Genomic DNA, 19,574 nt, shown 5'->3' on the forward strand with positions numbered 1-19,574 from the left:
TTCCAGAGATGATACAGGAATCGGGGATGCTATATAATTCCTCGCATTGAAAACACCTAATTCCTTTCTTTCTTTCTTTTTCTTGTGGGTGGTAAGGCTTGAACTCCGGGCCTGGGCGTTATCTCTGAGCTCCTCAGCTCAAGGCCAGTGCTCTACCACTTGGAGCCACAGCGCCACTTTTGGTTTTCTGGGGGTTAATTGGAGATAAGAATCTCACAGACTTTCCTGCCCGGGCTAGCTTTGAACCGTGATCCTCAGATCTCAGCCTCCTGGGTAGTTAGGATTGCAGGCGTGAGCCACCGGTGCCAAGCCGGAAAATTTCCTTTTTAATATCTTCCACTAATTGCACCGTTTACATGTAAACCTAGAAATGAATCTAAAGAGCGACCTTTTGTATCTTCTAATTAATCAGTTGTATTCATAGATATGGCACTAACAGAAATTCTAAATATAGCGCCCTATTATTTAATTGTGCATTTAATGCAATGCGTTTGTTTCCTGGACCACATAAAATGTACAAAACAATCTCCCAAGATGATCATATTGAAATTATGCTATTGACTGGGCTGCGATTAAGGTATGTGGAGATGCCTTACTTTATTAGAAGAATCTCAAAGTGCGGGCATCTTCAGATTTAAGGGTTTCCACGTGCACGGATCACAGCAAAGACAAAGTCAATACTGTGCTTCGTGGGAGGCAAAGGAGAGGACATGCTGTCGGAAGCTTTCACTCTCTCTCCTGCGGCCCGCTTCCAGATTGTCTCCGGTGTTTCTGTCTTCAGAGTCCGTCAGTCCCGAACTGAGACCCAGTGTCTGAAGTGGCCCCCTTCGGGCCCCGAATATGCTCAGTTCGTAGGCTGCTGCCCAGTGGCTCATTTTCCAATTTTCAGATGTGAAGGGGTGAAGGTTGTGTCTGGGATGCGGAGCTGAGAACGTTTTTGTTTTCGCAGCCCTGGGGATTGAACCTAGGGCCTCCTGCATGCAAGTACTCTGCCACTTGAGCTATGGCCCTAGTCTCTTTGTGTTTGGTTTGGAAATAAGTTTTCCCTAACTTTGTTCAGGTTTGCTTTGAACTCCCAATCCTCCTGTCTCTACTTCCAGAGTAGCTGAGTCAGTCTCTCTCCCCCCCCCCCTCCCCCTCTCTCCCTCCCTCCTTCTCTTTCTCTCTTGCCCTTTCTCTCTCTCTTTCTCCCTCCACCCCCTCAAAGCAGTAAAGCTAAGTGGATATCATCAATCTTTTTCCCTTAAATTTCACAGATGAAACTCAGAGTAGAATAATGTGTGCATCCTTAGTAAGTTCTCCGTGAGTGACGAGCAGCCCAGAATTCAAGGAATTATGAGGAGATATAAATCCCGGGGAAATGTGGTTGAATTCCCTTAAATAATAGATTCACTCTGCTTTATCTCTTTAGCCCAGGATATCTATAAAAAAAAAAAAGACATTTTGACAGAAGTGAATTGCATATTTTGGCAACCTCACACACTTATTTAATAAACGGCTGTTAAAAGTGATTTGGTAAATGACTGGTACTGAAGATTAAGCATACGCAGAACTAATTCTTGTTTTCCCCTCCAGTTCCACCCGACCAGCCTCGGCTTACGGTTTCCAAAACAACGTCTTCCTCCATCACCCTTTCTTGGCTTCCCGGAGACAACGGGGGCAGCTCCATCAGAGGTAAGAAGACTCGTCCGCAGTCCTGGGCTGACTGTGCAAGGCACTGGCCAGCTAGCGACGCCTCTCCATCAACCAGCTGTGCTCTGCCCCCAAAGGACACCACACAATCCATGCCTTCCCTCCTAAGCGGGAAAGCATGTGTGTACTTTTGCAGAATTCACTGAAATTCAAAATCATTCATCTAAAGAGTCGCAGTCACAACATTATCTGGACCTCCTAGTCTGAGTGATATAGTATAACAAATGAAAAACCAAAAAGAAAAACTGGTTCTCTCTCTCTCTCTGTCTCTCTCTGTGTTTCTCTCTCTCCTCTCTCTCTCTGCCCCTCTTGCCCCCCTCGTCTGAGATTCTGGGGACTATTTCTTCCCGAACACTTTATGAGTCTTTCAAGTAACTCCAGCACTGCTCTGACTTTAAGAGGTTGTCAAGGCAAGCAAGCCCCGGAGTTGGGATGGAAAGCAACCTCTGCGCAAAGTCATTGCAGTCGGTGCAGAGTGGAAAAGGGCGAGTGAGGCTGGCCGAGGAACGTTCCGGCATCAGTAGAGCCTGGGTGTCCCGAGCAACGGAAGGACGAGGAAGGACTCTGTCTACGGGAAGTGGCAGACAGTGCTCAAGAGCGAGGGCCGTGGGCTGGGAAGATGGCCTGGTGGCAAGAGTGCCTGCCTCGTATACATGAGGCCCTGGGTTCGACTCCTCAGCGCCACATAGACAGAAAACGGCCAGAAGTGGCGCTGTGGCTCAAGTGGTAGAGTGCTAGCCTTGAGCAAAAAGAAGCCAGGGACAGTGCTCAGGCCCTGAGTTCATGGCCTAGGACTGGCAAAAAAAAAAAAAAGAGTGAGGGCCGTGTCACAGGAGCTCCTGGAGGAGGGGGGAGGAGATGGGACCTGTCCAGAAAGCAGGGACATCCTTTCTTCAAAGACAGCAGGGGAGAAAGGGCCGCTGCCACTAAGCCCTGGAGAGGGAGCCTCCCAGCTCCTCCCAGCTCCTCCCAGCTCCTCCCAGCTCCTCCAGGCTTCCAGCTCAGGGCCACCCGGCCCTGTGGGGACAGGCCAGGCCACCCATCGTGGAGGCCAGGAAAGCGACTGCTGGGCCTTTCCTCTTTTTACACACCCCACCCCCCAGCACCGGTTGCTAGACAGTTGTCAGCACTGCACCGGCTGGGGCGAGGAGCTCTCCCCTTTTTATATTTTTTGTAGGAAGGGAAAAGGTGAGGCTGCTTTATAAAAATAGCTGGGTGATGAGGGCTGAGGCTGTGCTTGTGGGTTTGAGGCGCGTGGGACAGCTTGGTGGCAGCTGCCGGGTGACAGGCACAGGGAGTCATTAGCAGCACGGAGCCACCGCCCGCCTCCCCGCCCCGCCAGCCCGGCTGCATCCCCACGCCGCGCACCAGCCGCGGTGGCCGCAGTCACAGGCCTGCGCAGTGTCCCCACCCCAGCCGTGGTCACGGGCGTCCCTGGGAGCAGCCCCATCCCGGTCTGGGGCCCCGGGTGGCCTGTAGACAGGGCCTCCGTCCGTCTGTCTGTCTGTCAGCTGGCTCCCAGGGAGGGGGCGGGGCGTGCTGCCTGACCACGCCCCCTCATGGCCGTTTCCTCCCCTCCCCCTCCCCGCCCCACAGGGTACATCCTGCAGTACTCGGAGGACAACAGCGAGCAGTGGGGCAGCTTCCCCATCAGCCCCAGCGAGCGCTCCTACCGCCTGGAGAACCTGAAATGCGGGACCTGGTACAAGTTCACCCTCACCGCCCAAAACGGAGTGGGGCCCGGGCGCATCAGCGAGATCATAGAGGCCAAGACGCTGGGGAAAGGTACGTACGTACGTAGGCCAGCCCGGCCCAGCTAGATCCCCACCTCCCAGCAGGACGCGGGGTGGAGAGCCCAACAGAGACAGCCCGGGCTTCCTATCCACACTGCGCTATTCCTTGGGTGAGCTCGTCACTGTCGCCAGATCATGGGGTGGCGGGGCGGGGGGGGGGGGGACGTGGCCACCCCTTACGGAATGTTCCGGCAGGGACGCCTTGCCCCGGGAGCCTGGAAAGGAGGAGCGGAGAAGGGCCTGGCCCAACTCCTCTCACACCGCAGGAGAGTGGTCTGGGGCTTGCGTTGAGCTAGCAAGTAGTGGCGTTCAGACGGCAAGAGTCGGCTTATGTGGAATTACACCCACTAAGTCTCTGGGATCAAGCACTCGGCGTCTGGATGGTGGGGGATTCCCGTAGACGCTTCCCGAATCCCCGCCCGTGGCAGTAAAGGACACGAGGATAGCACTCGCCTTCTGAAGCTCTGCCACGCAGAGCCTCCACCTCCAGGCTCCGCCCTTGGGGAGAGGTGGAGAGACCCGTGGCGAGCCAGAGGCGGCCTGAGTCCCCGGGGGGAGGGGGGGCGGGGAGGGGGGGCCGCAGGACTCGGGCGCCCGTGCCCCACGCTGAGCCGGCCACCCGCTCCGCAGAGCCCCAGTTCTCCAAGGAGCAAGAACTCTTCGCCAGCATCAACACCACGCGCGTGCGGCTGAACCTCATCGGCTGGAACGACGGCGGCTGCCCCATCACCTCCTTCACGCTCGAGTACCGGCCCTTCGGGACCCTGGTGTGGACCACGGCTCAGCGCACCTCCCTCTCCAAGTCCTACATCCTGTACGACCTGCAGGAAGCCACCTGGTACCAGCTGCAGATGCGGGCGTGCAACAGCGCCGGCTGCGCCGAGAAGCAGGCCAACTTCGCCACGCTCAACTACGACGGCAGTAAGCGCGCGGCTTCGCTGGGCTCCTGGGGGGCGGGGGGGTGCGGGGCGGGGGTCGGAGGGCGGGGGTCGGAGGGCTGTGTGCACATCCCCGTCCCCTTCTTCCCCCTTGACATCCATTCTTGCCACCGTGGAAGCAGCACCCGCAGAGCCCCTAGGCGCTCCGGGTGCGTTCCCTAGTGGAAGGGCGGGCCCAGCGCCCACCGTGGAATGGCGCAGGCCCCGTGGGCAGGGCCCCGAGGAGGGGGTCTCCCTGGGGAGCCTTGGCGCCCAGCGGAAGGAAGGATTCTCTGCCTCTTGCTTCTGTGTCTCTGTCGGTGATGATGACCGTGAGCTAACGGTGCTTTTGTTGTCTTCCGCCCCTCCCCCCACCCATCCCAATCTACATAACAGCTTCCTTTTTGCTCTCATTAAGCCTTCCGAGCGAGCGCATGCGCAGAAGGGATGTTCCGTGGTGGAGAAGTGGGTGGCGCCAGCTCAGGGCTTCAGAACAGCAAGCTCCTAGACAGCAAGCTCGCCCTTCAAGGCCCTCCCTCCCCCTTTCATAGTTGAGCCCACAGAGGTGACTCCTTCATCCAACAGAGCCTCACCTGTAGACAGAGCAGGGTTCCACCTGCGTTTCTCCCCCCATGAGCGTTCCATTCTGAACTCTTAGAAAACAAAGGGCGCCGGCACGCACTGAACACGCGCGGAACACGCACTGAACACGCGCTGAGTATTTTAGGGCTCCTTCCCAGGCCTTGGCGACTGGCACACATTTGGGTAGTCAGCACACAGCACGCATGGGATGTGTGACCTGGGACGTCACACTCTCACGGAGCCCGGGACACGCCGCTGAACGACACGTGCTAGAGGCGTGTGCACCACCGATCACGCAGTAAGAAACCCCTCGCGTGGAGAATCGGAGCTTCCGTTCCAGCGTCCAAGAGCTCCGCAGATTCCCCACGCAGGTCTCCTAACACACATAGAACGAGCTCACTCTAGTCAAGCTCACAAATTGCCAAATGTCCTGGGAGCTACACTTAATTTCCTGAAATCTGAAATAATTTGATCACCCTCAGAAACGAGAACACGTATTTGTTCATCTGTCCCCTCGGAAAAGAACAGATTTCTCGGAATCCGTCTTGTGGATAGATAGCTTTAATATCTCTCCTGTCATATCTGCCTGGAGAATTTTTTTTTTCATTCAGAGAAAAACAAACACTGAGAATTAGCTTTATACCCACGCCAGCCAGGCTTCCAACTTCTACTTCTCTCTCACCCACCTGCCATTTCCTTAGCTGAACATTTCTGGTTGTTCTTACATTGTCCCGGTATCAGATTCGAGCTAATGGGTACCCCTTTTGTTCTTAGTATCTGTTTTGGAGATTTAGGGGTCCAGGCCAAAATGCCATGTCGTTGTTTCAGGAATGGTCTTTTGGCTTTTGCAGAGGTCTTAGAGACCTTAGGGGTCTTATTATCCCTGCTCTACTTACTAAATGCAGGATAAAGATCATGTTTGCCCAGGGGAAATGGTATGCACTTTTTTTTTTGCATTATTTGTCTCAAAGCACTGGCATTCTGGTGCCCGCAAGGCCCGCTAGGATGGCACATCTTACGTAATGGAACGCAGCGAGACCCGTGCCCCACAAATCTGGCATGCCTGTTTAGATTTCTGCACCCTTTTGTGTTCGGTCCCTGGGTAGAAAGCAGCCGCTTAAAATAGCTCAGAGTTCATCTTCCTTTGGCATTCTCTTATAATCCCGGGTAACCGGAAATGGCCTAGAATAGTTAGTACCATGCCTGGTCAGTAAGTCCCTGCTTGAACCGCCCCCGGGTGGGCCGTGTCTGAGAAGTTGCCCGTCCCTGTTATGCCGTAGTGTAGGGGTTTTTAAAGTGGATGGGAAGCAGCGGTGACAGGTGAGTGAGCGGTCAGAGGAGAACGCTGGCGCTCCTCTGAGCCGAGAGGCCGGTGCCACCTCGCCACGCGCCGTCTTGGGTTCGGTCGCCGCGTTGTCGTTCCTCCTTGGACGCGCCGTTTCTCAGGCGGCCCGGAGCGGCGGCACTGGGGACACCGATCCCCTTGAACGCGAGTGGCCCTCGAAAGCCCGGAGCCTGGCGTCGGGCTGTCTGCCAGGTGTCCGTGTCCAGCACTACCTTACAAAAGGAAGGCTTTAGCAGAGAGGAGTGGCAGGGCGCGCGGGGCGTTTGGGCTGAGAGAGAGGGCAGCAAGCCGGGAAGGAAGTCGGCAGGGCGTTAGGGACGCGTCCCCCCCCCCCCTCATCGCTCATCGCCTCAGACACCCGCGGGTCACACCGCGCGATGTTCGTAACCCCTCATCCCTAAAAACTCCGCCGCCACACCGTCTTCCATTAATAGCCGCCTAACATCGTGGCCCTGCTTTCAGGTACAATTCCTCCACTCATTAAGTCAGTTGTCCAGAGCGAAGAGGGTCTGACGACCAACCAAGGGCTCAAGATGCTGGTGACCATCTCCTGCATCCTGGTGGGGGTCCTGATGCTCTTCGTTCTCCTGCTGGTCCTGCGGAGGAGGAGGCGCGAGCAGAGGCTGAAGCGGCTCCGAGGTAGGACCGTCCCCGCCGAGCGGTCAGCCCCGCTGAACCCGAATCCGAGACACCTCTGCAGAGCCCTAGGGGGAAAGCAATAGAAAGCGTCCCCGTCTGAGGCAATCAGAAATCGAGGGAAAGCCAACCCCGTGGAGAATCCCCTGACTCCTAGCTATCGGCACACAAGAGAAAATTAATTTCTCAGGGGCTTTTGCCACCCGGCTCGCTTTGGTTTCCAGCGGTTGCAGCAAAGCCGCCAAGTACGGCTTCCTTTGAAAGGAGCTAGCCCGTCTAACTCTCGAGGGGAGAATTGGTTCATTGCTTGGGAGCCCAGACTGCGGGCTCGAGGGTACAGGTGGAGCACCGTGGGCCAGGAAACGCGTGCTTCCTGCAAGCCCGGTGTCAGAGTCTCACCCTGAGAAACACTCAACGGGAGATGGCTGAGGTCAGGCCAGAGCAGGGTCCTGGGGGCTGGCCGGACGCGGCCGTGAGAATGTCTGCGCTGGAGTGGTTCCTGTGACGAGGCCACTCACCACCTCTGTCCAGGGGCCCCTGGGCGTCATTGCGCTGGGACGGGAGGGCGGCGTGGTCGGCGGCAGACCCTTCGCTCTCCGCTGACCGGGGTCTTGGATGGAGACCTGGCGCGTGGGCAGGGGCCTGCCTTTGGTGTCAGTATCCGTGGGGTTCGGAGGGAGCGGTGTCACACAGAATCTTAACTTCCATGCCCTCCGACCTTGTTGATACGTAGAGAACACGTCCATGCCGCCACACCCCTTCCGACTCACGTTGACCACGCGGCTGCTGGTTCTGCAGCCATTACTCGGTGGAACACTGTAGCCTGACCACTGTTCCAGGTGCTTGGGATTCTTCCAGACCCTGGCTTTGGCAGAGGGTAGAACCATGGGCGGCTGCTACCGCATTAGGCATCATCAGACCCTGCCGTTCGTTCCCAAGAAGAAATAGGAGAACAGAGGGATTTCCTAAGAGGAAGCAGGGGCCCTACTAAAGTGTCGTACCGGCCAGCGTGGGGGGGGGGGATTCTGTCATTAAGCTGGTAGTGCGGACTCCACTTAGTGGGGGCTTATCATTAAAATGCTCAAGCGTTGTTTTGGGTTTTTGTTTTTTTTTTACTTTTTTTCACTGATGGCAGAATCTGGTGGTCTGGGCTCTGTTACGAAGGTGCCAGGGACTGTTCCCTGTGCCACGTAGACAACCGTGGGGCAGACAGGGGCCTGTGGTTCTGCACATTCACATTAAAAGGCTCTCAAGCATCGTCTGCAGTTAATCACCAGAGTCCGGCAGTCGGAGGGTTAACGGTGGGCAGTGCTTCCCAGCGCCAAGTCCCAGGCCGGACTCCCCCGGCCCTGCTCTGTGTGCTCGCCCCTTCCTCCATCGCCAGCGTTTCATGTCTGTGATTCTACTTCTAACGTAGCCACTCGACCTTGCCTTTCTCTGCCAAGAGCTTTTCCAGTGGAAGCCTGCCGATTCTTTCGGACGCACTCGGTCAACAGGACACACGCGTGCGCGCACACACACCTGGTGTGTCCTTTATCTTCCTTCTTAACACTTCCCTGTAATTTCGTTGCGGCCTCGTACAGGTGGTGTCCAGGAAATATCCTGGGCCTGGCTTTTCATTGCTGGCACTTGTGTTTGGAAGTCAGGCTTGGTAAAGACAAGAATCCCTCATGTCTGACCATATAGCCTTTGTCCCGGGAATCACGTTAGTTCCTCAGTGCTGGAGAGAGAGGACAACAGCCGCACACAGCTCTCCCTGGGAGAAGTACAGTGCTCTCATGAATACGAGAGCCGCCGAGGGCACAGGCGCCCAGAGAAGCGGCTGCCCACCGTACGAAGGCACCGACGTGTTGCACGTCCTATGAGTCGAACGGTGTCCACCCGGTGGAGAATCTGAACGAAGGGCATTCGCCGCGCAAAGAACAGGTGTCCCGTCCCCCGCCACTCTCTGAGGCCATCTTGAATGTGGACGTGCCGTAATAATAATCGGGCAAACCACTATTGATTATCCATCATGTGCCGGGTAGGGAATATTTTAAAAGCAAACAGCAATATTTTCTTACTAATCACAAGAGTGATGATCACAAGAGTTTAACGACGTCCTAGAAAGTCAAGCGTTCTTGTGGCCTGTCCCAGAATAACCGACAGTATCTTCTTGCGGCAGCAGTGAGCGAGCCCGGTGTTACGGTGGGGACAGGCTCGTCGATTGCTCTGTTACCGCCATCCAACTAATGGGGCTGGAAAGGGGAAGGGCCAGGCATATCCCAGGACGAATTTGGTCTTTTAGGCCTGCATTGTCGCCTTGGAAAGACGTTCATCAAGGACATAAAGTATTTCTAACACACGCAGGACGGGAACTCCCAGCAGCAGGTGCCTCTCAATTAAACATCCGAGCTCGTTGGTAGACTCACCCAATTAAAAGCTGACCCATGTAACACACGGGTCTAAGGCCCGTGTTAGAGCAGCTTCACATTATCTACAGGTTCCGTGGAGAACGTGGTTTCTCACAGTCGTTTCTTGGTCCAAAATAAGGACACTGCTTTGAGGAACGTGCCGGCATTGCTTGAGTCGTGGTACAACGTTGGTAAGATCAGAAACGGAGCTAGAACATTTGACTGACAGATGAATGTCACAGAGACCCCCAACGCACACTTTCAGAGCTCCCAGGTGAGATGAGCTTCGATGGCCGGCCTGGTCGGCTTGTACCGTCGAACGCACTATTTCTAAGAATGCTACGTTCTACTGGGTGGACAAGCAGCCTGGCTAGGTGAGTGCACTAGGATGCTATTTTACCTAAAAACTAGGAAAGAAAGAAAATAGGACTCAAGCTGCTCAGCCAACCTATATTCTTCTTTCTTCCTGAGGACTTCTAATTTTAGAGCAGAGCGACCTCTTAATGCCTAAATTGTCTAGAAGTACTACTTTAAAAAAAAAAAAAAGCTATAACCTTATCCAGGAGTTCAGAAGTCACATTTTACTTTTAATAATGCCCTGATTTCCCCCCAACTTCTAGATGCTTTGAAGTATGAAGTCACACTGAGAGTCACTGGTTAGACCTAAAAACCTCTGCAGACTCAACCTTGTAAAACTTTGCTTTCCAGATCGAGTACTCCACTCTAGCATTACTAAAGCTTCCTCCTTTAGGAGGAAGGGTTGCAAATCTGTATTGGCACCAACTGGCCTGGGTCAGCTAATCAATCAACAAGAGTAACCTCAAAGCTATAGGGCTTCAAATAAGCTATAGGTTATTTTTTTTAATCCATATGCGGTATAAATTTGACCTGTTTCTGTAGAAAAAAAAAAATCTTGTCCCCTGAGCAGAAACACATGTACTATCTTGACTGTGTTTTCAAGTGGATTAATACGCCAAATCGAACCATTGCCGACGACCACTAGAGTGTACCTGGACTGGTGCCTACCTGGGTATTGAGGGTGAGCTGTGAGTAATCTCCCACTGTGTGAGTTCTTCCATTCCAAATGAACCCGACTATCTCCTCATTGTAAAACCACAACACAGCCAGAACGTCACCAGTCTAAAGCAGAAATGAACACGTAGGGAGCCAAAGGCAGACTTAAGTAGATAGAGCAAATACATACGAACTCAGCCACTAACACACCCAAACGTCTTCAAAAGACAGAGGCCAACACACGCACGCGCGCGCGTCTCCTGAAGCCCCGTGCGTGCTAACGCATGCGCGTGCTCCCCTTGCGATTACAGAGGGTGGCGTCAGAACCCTACGCTCTGAGAAGCTTGACTTCCTGCTGCTTCCCTCCCTTCCTCCCTTCCTTCCTTCCTCCCCTCCTTCCCCCTCCTCCTCCTCTCCCTCGATTTCCTTCTCCCCTTTGTCCTCTTCCTCCTCCTCTCCTCTCCCCACCTTCCTCCCGCCCTCCTCTGTCTTAGTCTCCTACTCAAATCGCCCTTTCAAAACACCACAGTGATGGGCCAAGCAACCCTGTCTGTGCGTGAGGAACAAGGGATCACTGGGCTGGAGGGTAAACCGGGGTCCGTCCGTGGAGGTGGGGGAAGGAAATGGTGAGCCCTGAGAGTTCACCTCGCCTGGGGCCTCGCCTGGGAGTTCAGGTTGTCCTTTGTTCTTGCGGTTGTCGCTGTTCACAAGCATATATATATATATATATATATATATATATATATATATATATATATATATATATATTCCCTCCATGTTTAAATCAGCTTTTACTCGAGCACGCCAATGACTGGAAATCCTATTTGGGCTCTTGTAAAAACTAAAATGCAGGTTTACAGCCCTGACAAAAATAGCACTTTATGAGATCCATTTCTGGTCCACAGAAAAACAAGGCCGCTGAAGGGGAACCTGCACATAAAAGCTTTTGATGGATGGAGAGGCAAGAGGAAAGCTGCTACCCTACATGGCTTTCTTCTTGCTTTCCCTTGTTTTCTTTGGGTGAACGGGCCAGCAGCTGCCTCGTGGAGGTCAGCTCCAGTATGTTCCATTTCCCCCAGCAGTGGCCACAAGCGAGGATGCTCTTTGTTGAAGACACATTTGGGTACGCAGACGATGAGGAAGCTCCGTCTCCAGGCAGGGCTGGTGGGCTGAGGTGCAGGCCTGCCCGGCCCCCGCCGTCCCGCGGCCTGCGGGTGGCACCCAGTCGATAGCCCCCTTCTTGCAGAGGCCGGCCCGGGGGTGCACAGTGGCCCTCGGCGCCCGGAAGCGGCCAGGCCAGCCAGGGCGATTCCCCTCCCGCCACGGGCTTCTCTCCCCAGGCCCCGTCGAGCTGTGTGCTTCTAGGACACTTTGCGTCCTCTTGCTTTAGCCTCTCAACACTTGGGCAGAGAGGTTGAGTAGGAGCTTGGCGTTATGACAACTCGCGTTCACTCGGAGACCAAGGGCCAGGCAGGCTCTGTCCTCGGGGAGGTGGTCCAGACGCGAGTTCAGTTGTGACAGAGGGAGACAGAGTCATTGTTTTTTTTATCTTGATACTCATCGCCCTCCAGACGTCCCCACATCCTCTGCCGTCCCTGATTCTTTCCGTCACTGAGTACTTGAAAGCGCTGGGTGCTGAGCCAGGACCTGGCCTCTGGTCCCCTCCCAGGCCCTCTTGGTCGGTCTGCCTCCACCCCACCCCTGGGACGAAGCCGTCCTCCGAGGCAGGTGACCAGACGCCTCCCGGTGGTTGGGTCACAGACCCAGGACTATCATGAGCCAGGGGCTCAAAGCAAGGCGCCACCCAGTCTCCAACTTGGGCCGATCTGCAATGAATGGGAAGACGTGAGAGGCTGTGTTTGGGGCTGGAGAACGGGACTGTGGGTAGTGCTCTCGTGGGAACAGATGGCGGGTGGGAAAGAGGCCGCGCCGCATCTGCTTCGTCTCGACATGAACCAGAGGAAGCGCTCTTCACACCGGAAAACGCGGACCAGGAATGATTAAAAAAGCAAGGGAGGAAGGGAAGGGTAGAGATTAAGCAGGAAGGCAACGAGGGAGTGCGAAAGAGAGAGAGCCAAAGATAGGCATGGAGAAGGAAAGAGGTGGGGAGAAGAGGAAGAGATGGAGGGGAGGGACAGAAATAGAGAGAGGGAGAGAGAGGGAGGAGGGAAGGAGGAGAAAAGGAAGGAGAGAGAGAGAGACCAACACAGAGGAAGAGAAAGAGAGAACTCAGAACCACTGACAAAATTATCAAGTCCCCGATTAGTTGAAATAATTTTGTTCCTTCCGATTTGACGGCGCACTGCCCGTTGGTGGGAGGAGCTGTAGATTGGCTTTCTCACACAATGTTGACACACAACAGTTACACCCGTCCCAAACGACAGGTAGCAAACCATCGGCACCAGTAAATGCTACGATATTTCACCAAAGGACAGACACTTGGTTCCCCCATCACCCTCTCCACCGGGGAGGTTAGAAGAGTTTTCACGAGGTTACAGTCCTAAAGCACCCCCGGGGAGAATAACTTAAGTTTATGAGCAGAATTATCCAAGATATAATCACAAGCTCTTTTTGGATAACCTTGGAGTGCTTGATGGCGAATTGGAGTCGTTAGGTCATACTTTGTGCCCATTTTCTGGACCTTATAAATTAGTTTTGGTTGTACAAAGGATGGTGGATACGTAGCTATGGCAGGCCAGGGGCCGCCAGAGGCCAGGGTGAACCCAGCTGTGCTTCTGCGACGCTTACCCGCGAGGAGGCATGAGGAGGCTCCTCCGGCAGAAACCCCGCGGGCTGAGCCAGGCTCCGAGATTGCACGTCCCTGGGTGAGGAGCTCAATGGCACCGAGGGAGAGAGCCAGATTCCAGGAGTCTCTGAAAGGCTGGACACCAGGGAGACACATTTGGATCGGGATAAACGTCAAGTTCAATGTGGGAACGTTAAACGTACGTGACTAGTAAGGAGCCTTTCCCTTGCATCGCTGTAAGAGAAAACAAATGCCAAAAATATGACCCACGTTCTGGGCCTCCCTAAGTAGAAGGCAAGAGGAAATCACCTATCTTTACAGAAGAGAATCCCAAGTAAAGAATGACTTAGAAAGCCAGGCACCGGTGGCTCACGCCTAGATAATCCTAGCTACTCAGGCTGAGCACTGAGGATCAGGGGTTTGAAGCCGGCCCAAAAAAACTGGAAGTGGAGCCGTGGCTCACGTGGCAGAGCGCCAGCCTAAGGGAATAGCACTCGGGCCCTGAGTTCAAAACCCAAGACCAGAAAAAAAAAAAGGATTACCGAGAAACACTATCTCATGAGAAATGGTTGATGACAACTTTACAGAATTTAATCTGGAAAAAGAGACAGCGGAAAGCGAGCAACAGCATGGCAAGTCAAGGGGGGGGGGAGGTTTTCATGGTTTGCTGATGACTCTGGAAGGCCCCATCATTACGGACAAGTGGGGACCGCGTGAGGAATTTCAGCACCACAGGGGGTGGAGGTGTTGCGTACCGTTTTTAAATACACGCTGGAGTCGCTGCAGAGAGCGGCAAGAGCCGGGAAACGGACGGAAGTGGACGTGCAAGGGGGAGAGGCAGAGCCGGACGGACAGGGAGGACTCGTCTGTGTGGGGGAGCACGGGGAAGGGATGCCCCACCCCCCACCCCCCGAGAGTCTCAGGTACCGGGGGTGGCCCAGCAAGACATGGCTGGAGTGCGTTGAGGTGGGGGTGCGGGCAGGCCAGCCCTGGAGTGAGCGGGGGTGCCCTCACTCACCCCCCGGGGTACCCCAGCCGGGACACACACACACGCACGCACACACGCATGCACACACGCACGCACACACACACGTACACACACACGCACACACACGCACACACACACCCCGCACCTGTCAGCCACAGAGCTCATGCTAGATCTGTCAGAGACGCTAGGAACGGGGGTCCCGAACGGCCCCCCCAGAAGCTGACTGCAAAGGCTTCATGGCTGTTTGTTCTAGGACCCCGGGATGTTCACCAATCTGTCTGTCACAAGGAGGATGCTGTCACCTTGTCTTCATGGAGCGTGAACAGCACCCACCGCCCTCTTCCACGCCCTTTGTCCCTCCACTCCAAATCGACCTCTAAAGGGTTTCCCTCACGGAGCCGCTTCAGATCGCACCCAGGCTGCTGCTTTCCTGCCCTCCCCTCCCCGCAACTCTGCCTCCTCCTCCCCCCCCTCCTCGGGGCCCAGGTTAAACCCTTCGGACTCCAGCCAGCCACGGGGCTCCTGCGAGCCCCTCAAGGCCCCCACGCCACTCGAGGCAGAGGCCACTCCCGGGTACGGCTCCAGGGGGGCCCGGCCTGACGTGGCTCTCCCCCGCCTGCTGCCCGTTCCCTTCTGTGTCCCCAGGAACCTGACGCCGATCCCCCCACCCCCCGCCACACGTGTGGATCTTGAGGGTAATGCGGTTTAAGAAAAAACCTGAAGCATCGACAAGGGAGATGAGCACACTGGAAACCCGCTTTCCTCGTCTCTAACGCGGGCACGGTCCCCTGGCGGGGGCTGGTAGGAAAGGGGTGCGGCCCGCGGGAAGCAGGGTGAGGACACTAGCGTTGTGCCAACCCCCCCCCCCCCCGATCCAAGCTGTGGGTCGCTCCGGCCTGCCCTCCGTGCCACGCTTTGGACTCCAGTGTCTCAGCGTCTCCAAAGCGGGCATAAGGCTTTCTATCCATATAGCGATTCTTGACGCTTCAGATGGAACGGAAACCACCGGGTGTAGTCGCTAGGACAGGACAGGAAAGGAAGAGCACCATCTCCAATCAGGACGCGTGGGGAAGAAGCGATTGCAGGGATGGGGGTGGGGGGGGGCCGCTCTGGCACGGGGTCTCCCTTGTGAGGCGCGGGCAGCGGCGGGGGTCAAAGGTCTGCTCTTGCTTGTTGCTCTGTGGGACTCTGCGGTTCCCCAGTACGTTGGTATGAAAGAACCACAGGAGACTATGGACAGTGACGGACAAAGGCGGGGGGCCAGTGGGTGGGTGGGTGGGCGGGGAGAAGAGGCCACGTTGGCTGAGGCCCACCGTCTACTCTAGACTTTTCCATCTTCTTTAGAGCGCCGCGCGCACCGCTGCCGGTTGTCACGTTGGGGCTCTTGAACCCTAAGCTTCCGGAAATTTTGTGTGTGCGTGTCTCTCTCTATTTACTTCATACGTGTGACATCACCCAGGAAGGGAAGACATCCGTTTACTTCCTCTTTGAGGACAAAGTGCTGTTTGGCTTCCTTTGGGGCCTCCACGCGGGTGAAGTAGATGAGATTGGTTTCGTCTTCTAGTCTGAACCCACCTGTGACAAAACCAGCGAGCCTGGGTGCGGCTGGCTGGAAGCATGGAGCCTTGGGCCGTCGAGGGCCAGCCAGCCCGTTGGATGGTTCATCCCGTGACTGCCCGCGTTCCTCAGTCCACATGCCCCACCCCCCCCCCGTGTGAGACAGACTGCATTAAACATCAGCCCCCAGAAAATGAAGTGAAAACTCCCCAACATATGTGTTTCTCAAATAAAGCCGCTCACACAGTTTGCTGAGACCATTTCCAGAAAGTTCTCTTCGTTAAACAGGATACATCAAGTCTCGTTCGCAGAGCAATTGAAAGAAATAGAAACAAGGCTTTGGGGGTACTAAGAAAGGAACCATCCGCTTCTGCCAGGATAAAATGTGTAAACAGAATACATTATATTTTAAGGGGAAAGAATTTTAAAAAAAAATCCTACTACCAAATATGTAGATTTTTTTTCTCTATGAAAATTTTAGGCAACATTTCTTCTGTAATAAGGGTAGGAAGATCTCAGTGAACAGTGTCATGCAAAGGAGAAAAATGATAGCGTCGTGTAACTTTCTTTGGAAAGCAGCGTGCCGCTTGCAGAGTTTTGACCTCCGGGTGTGGTGCGGAGCTGGTGTAGTGAGGCCAGTGAGGCCAGGCCCCCAAACTTCTTGACTTTGCTATTTTGGTCGTCATCCGTGGGTTTCAGATGGCACTTGTGACTTCCTTTCAAAATGTGAGTCTCTGCCTGTTGAAAATAAAGGGTTTTCTAGAAGAGACAAATAAATAGGATGTAATAATAATTTAAAAAAAAACATTAGTAGATGTCTGAGATTTTGTGGCCACCAGACAATTATGGTATCTCTCTGTAACAAATAAATGACATAGAAGAATCCCATATAGAAGAAATAAGGAGTCCATAAAACTCTAGGTCATTTAGTAGTGATCTGAGCACATAATTACATCTCCAAATGGCTGTAGAACCTTTGTCATAAATGCCAAAGTGAATGTTAATGAGTTACTTGCCTTGTACTAATTCTTAACTCTCTTTTTCCAGATGCAAAGAGCTTAGCTGAAATGCTCATGAGGTAAGAATACCGCCTAGAACCCCAGACACGTCTAAAAGGGTGTGACGGTGTGCCTGGTTGGCTTTTCCAATAGGTCGCATTTCCATTTTAACACCTGCGTCGTCATCCCCACATATCTAGATGATGTCCAGCTGGATACACAGACTCCGAGTCGCGGCCTCGCGGGAATGTGTACGCCGCAGGGCAGGTGTGGGAAGAGGTGTTGATGGGTTCGGAAACACCCTCGTGGGTCGGGCTGCTGCGCCACCGGGGACTCGTTTTTAAGCTTCCGGCGAAGGTGACAGATAGACGGCTGGTAGAGCCAGAGCCCAGGGGTGCGGCCGACGCACAGCGGGAAGATGCGTCTCAGGATGGGATGCGATCACGGGAGAGCTGGCTTGCAGGAGGGAGCGCCAGCGTCCGCGTGAAATACCAGGAGACCACGCTCTTCTGCGAGTCCACGCTTGCTTGCTGACAAGAGGGGGTACAGACGCGTGTGCGCGTATGTCATTCCTGGGCATACGTGCACACGCAGGCCTGAGAGAAATGAGGGAGAGAGAGAGGGAGAAGGAGGGAGAGGAGGGACAGGGAGCAGCTTTTTGCTGGCTAATTTTAGATAAGACTCCCCATGCACCGACCGGCTTCAAACTTGGATCCTTGGGTCTCGGCCTCCCGAGTCGCGAGGATTACACATGGGGCTGGCCGGTGCCTGGCCAGGGCTAGTTTTCTTAATGAAAACCAACGTCACAGTACAGACGTTAGCCAGATGTGCTCTGCGGTCTCCTCCTCCGTCCGTCCGCTCCGGCCTCGGGGGCGCAGAGGCTGAGCCGGCTGCGGGAGTGGAGGCTGGCCCCCCCCTTTAGTCGCCCCGTGACCACGCTGCCCCCTCTCTCGCCCCAGCAGGGCTCCTCGAGCCTCCCAGAGAGCAGGGAGCCTGTGGGCCGCCCTCCCTACCTTTACAGAACTCGTTCCCAGTCCCCCAACCCCCACCCTCCCCCCACAGCCCAGCTGCCTCATTCTTTGTCTGGCTACCTCCTCCGCCCACCCCTAACCCCAGCCCCGAGGCTGCGAAGCCATGATCTGTCTTTCCTGGCGTGTGTGGCGTTTGCTCGCTGACTAGGGTTTGCTTTTGTGCTTCTCCTGGTGTTGTGGAGCACATCCTCACCTTTCCCCGTCAGCCCGGGAGCAAAGCACCGCAATGCAGCCTCTTCGTCCATCAGGCAGATCCTGAGGTTGGCAAGAGCACTTGTTGATAAGAGCAGGAAGGAACGATGGTCTCTCCCATGGGCGGTTGCCATGGTGACATTCAGAGCACTAAAACGAATGATCGTTACCACTTCAGACCACGGATGTGGCTTTCCTCCAACTGGCAAGCAGATGGGAGAGCCTTTCTCAAATAGGTAGATGGGCGTGGGGTTCATCTGCAGTCATTTTAATCATCCAAGGCTTGACAGCTTTACTGGCCAGGCAACCAAAGACCAGGTCAACGTACACCCAACCAGATTCCGAGTGTGTCTGAGGAGGTCTAGGTCAGTCGTGTGTGTCAGCCAAGAGAGGAACACTGACCGGCTTGACCGGAGCTTGGCGGCCGGTTCCTCCCGGGGCCACGAGAACAGGCAGCCAAGAGGCAGCCACAGGCATCTGCTCTAGGTCCCAGGCAGCCCGCAGCCGGTTCGCTGATGTTGGGCAAGAGCATCCCACTTCCCTCATTTAAATTAAAAAAATAAATTATTTCTGGCATTATCATTTTGCAATCTAGGTGAAACTAGCATTTGTTTTCCAATCATGCTCAAGAGAAGGCTTTTCCTATTTTTGGAGGGGTTACCAACCTGTTGACTAGTGGTAGTGAAAGGAAGTCACTTGGGCTGAGAACCACTTGGGTTGAGAACCACTGCACCCCACGAACCACCCCCGCCTTTCCCCATCGACGCTGCCTTAGCCAACAGCCAGATGCATGGCAAGCGGACGGTCAGAGACTGTGTTTCAATACTAACCAGTACGTGGAGCGAGGCCCTGTGTTCAAAGAGGCACAAAAACAGTCAGCATCTTCTCTGAGGTCGCAAATGACGTCTCTTCAAATAACTGTTTCTAAGGCTGTTATAATGGCCAGTCATTATGCTCTTGAGGATCACCTATCCTGTAACCATTAAAGACCAACGATGGCAACAAGTGTTAATATGAGATGCAGTTTCATTAGGAACAGCTTAGTTGAAACCCCACATTTTAGAATGGGAGGATATTATTAACCAAAGCACAGCTTTTGGGGACTTGCCAGGCTGCTCACATTGTGACCCCAAAATAGCATGATTTACTTGATAAATATGTATGAGGCATCTCTCGAGCCACATCCTATCCTAGCTTCTATCTGGCTATACTAGCTAGAGACACAGGGACCGGAGCAGAGATACCTATCTCCCCTGTAGAGTGTAGATTCCAGTGGAGAAACAGGTTAACGGATGAGATAAATCAATTACACATATGAAACGGACTCAATTAAATAGATACAGGAGAGTGGTAAGTGCCAAGGAGACAAAATGGTGTCAACCAAGGGGAAGAAGACATGGGAGATGTCCAGCGGCTGAGTCCAGCTGGCCAGTCCATGCCAGCGAGGGCAGCTAAGTCAAGTCTTTCCAAGAAGGAAGGGCCAGCCCTTGGGATGGTGGTTCTTGGAGCGGAGTACATGTCCTACGTCAAGCAATCCGCAAGTGTGGCAGGAGTTAGGGAGGGCTGGCACCTGAATCGCAGGGTTTATTGAGCTGCGTTCTTGCCTTCCCATTGCTGGGCCCTGGCCGCCATTTTGGGAGATGAAGGGATTGGCCTCTCTCCTTGACTGCCCTTGTTCTGGAGGCAGAGC

At 54.4% G+C, this 19,574-nt stretch overlaps 1 protein-coding gene across 1 annotated transcript in view; it reads left to right on the forward strand.

Annotated features, from left to right (window-relative positions):
• Positions 1-19,574, forward strand: part of Dscam (DS cell adhesion molecule) — a 305,816-nt gene that overhangs the window by 258,350 nt on the left and 27,892 nt on the right. Inside the window, exons 24-28 of the mRNA XM_048346574.1 lie at positions 1,576-1,674; positions 3,289-3,477; positions 4,116-4,406; positions 6,792-6,968; positions 16,711-16,741. Of these exons, the coding sequence (XP_048202531.1) occupies positions 1,576-1,674; positions 3,289-3,477; positions 4,116-4,406; positions 6,792-6,968; positions 16,711-16,741 (787 nt within the window). The remainder of the gene's footprint in view (positions 1-1,575; positions 1,675-3,288; positions 3,478-4,115; positions 4,407-6,791; positions 6,969-16,710; positions 16,742-19,574) is intronic.

Source organism: Perognathus longimembris, chromosome 5 (genome assembly GCF_023159225.1).
Source record: "Perognathus longimembris pacificus isolate PPM17 chromosome 5, ASM2315922v1, whole genome shotgun sequence".
In the NCBI taxonomy this organism is placed as follows: Eukaryota; Metazoa; Chordata; class Mammalia; order Rodentia; family Heteromyidae; genus Perognathus; species Perognathus longimembris.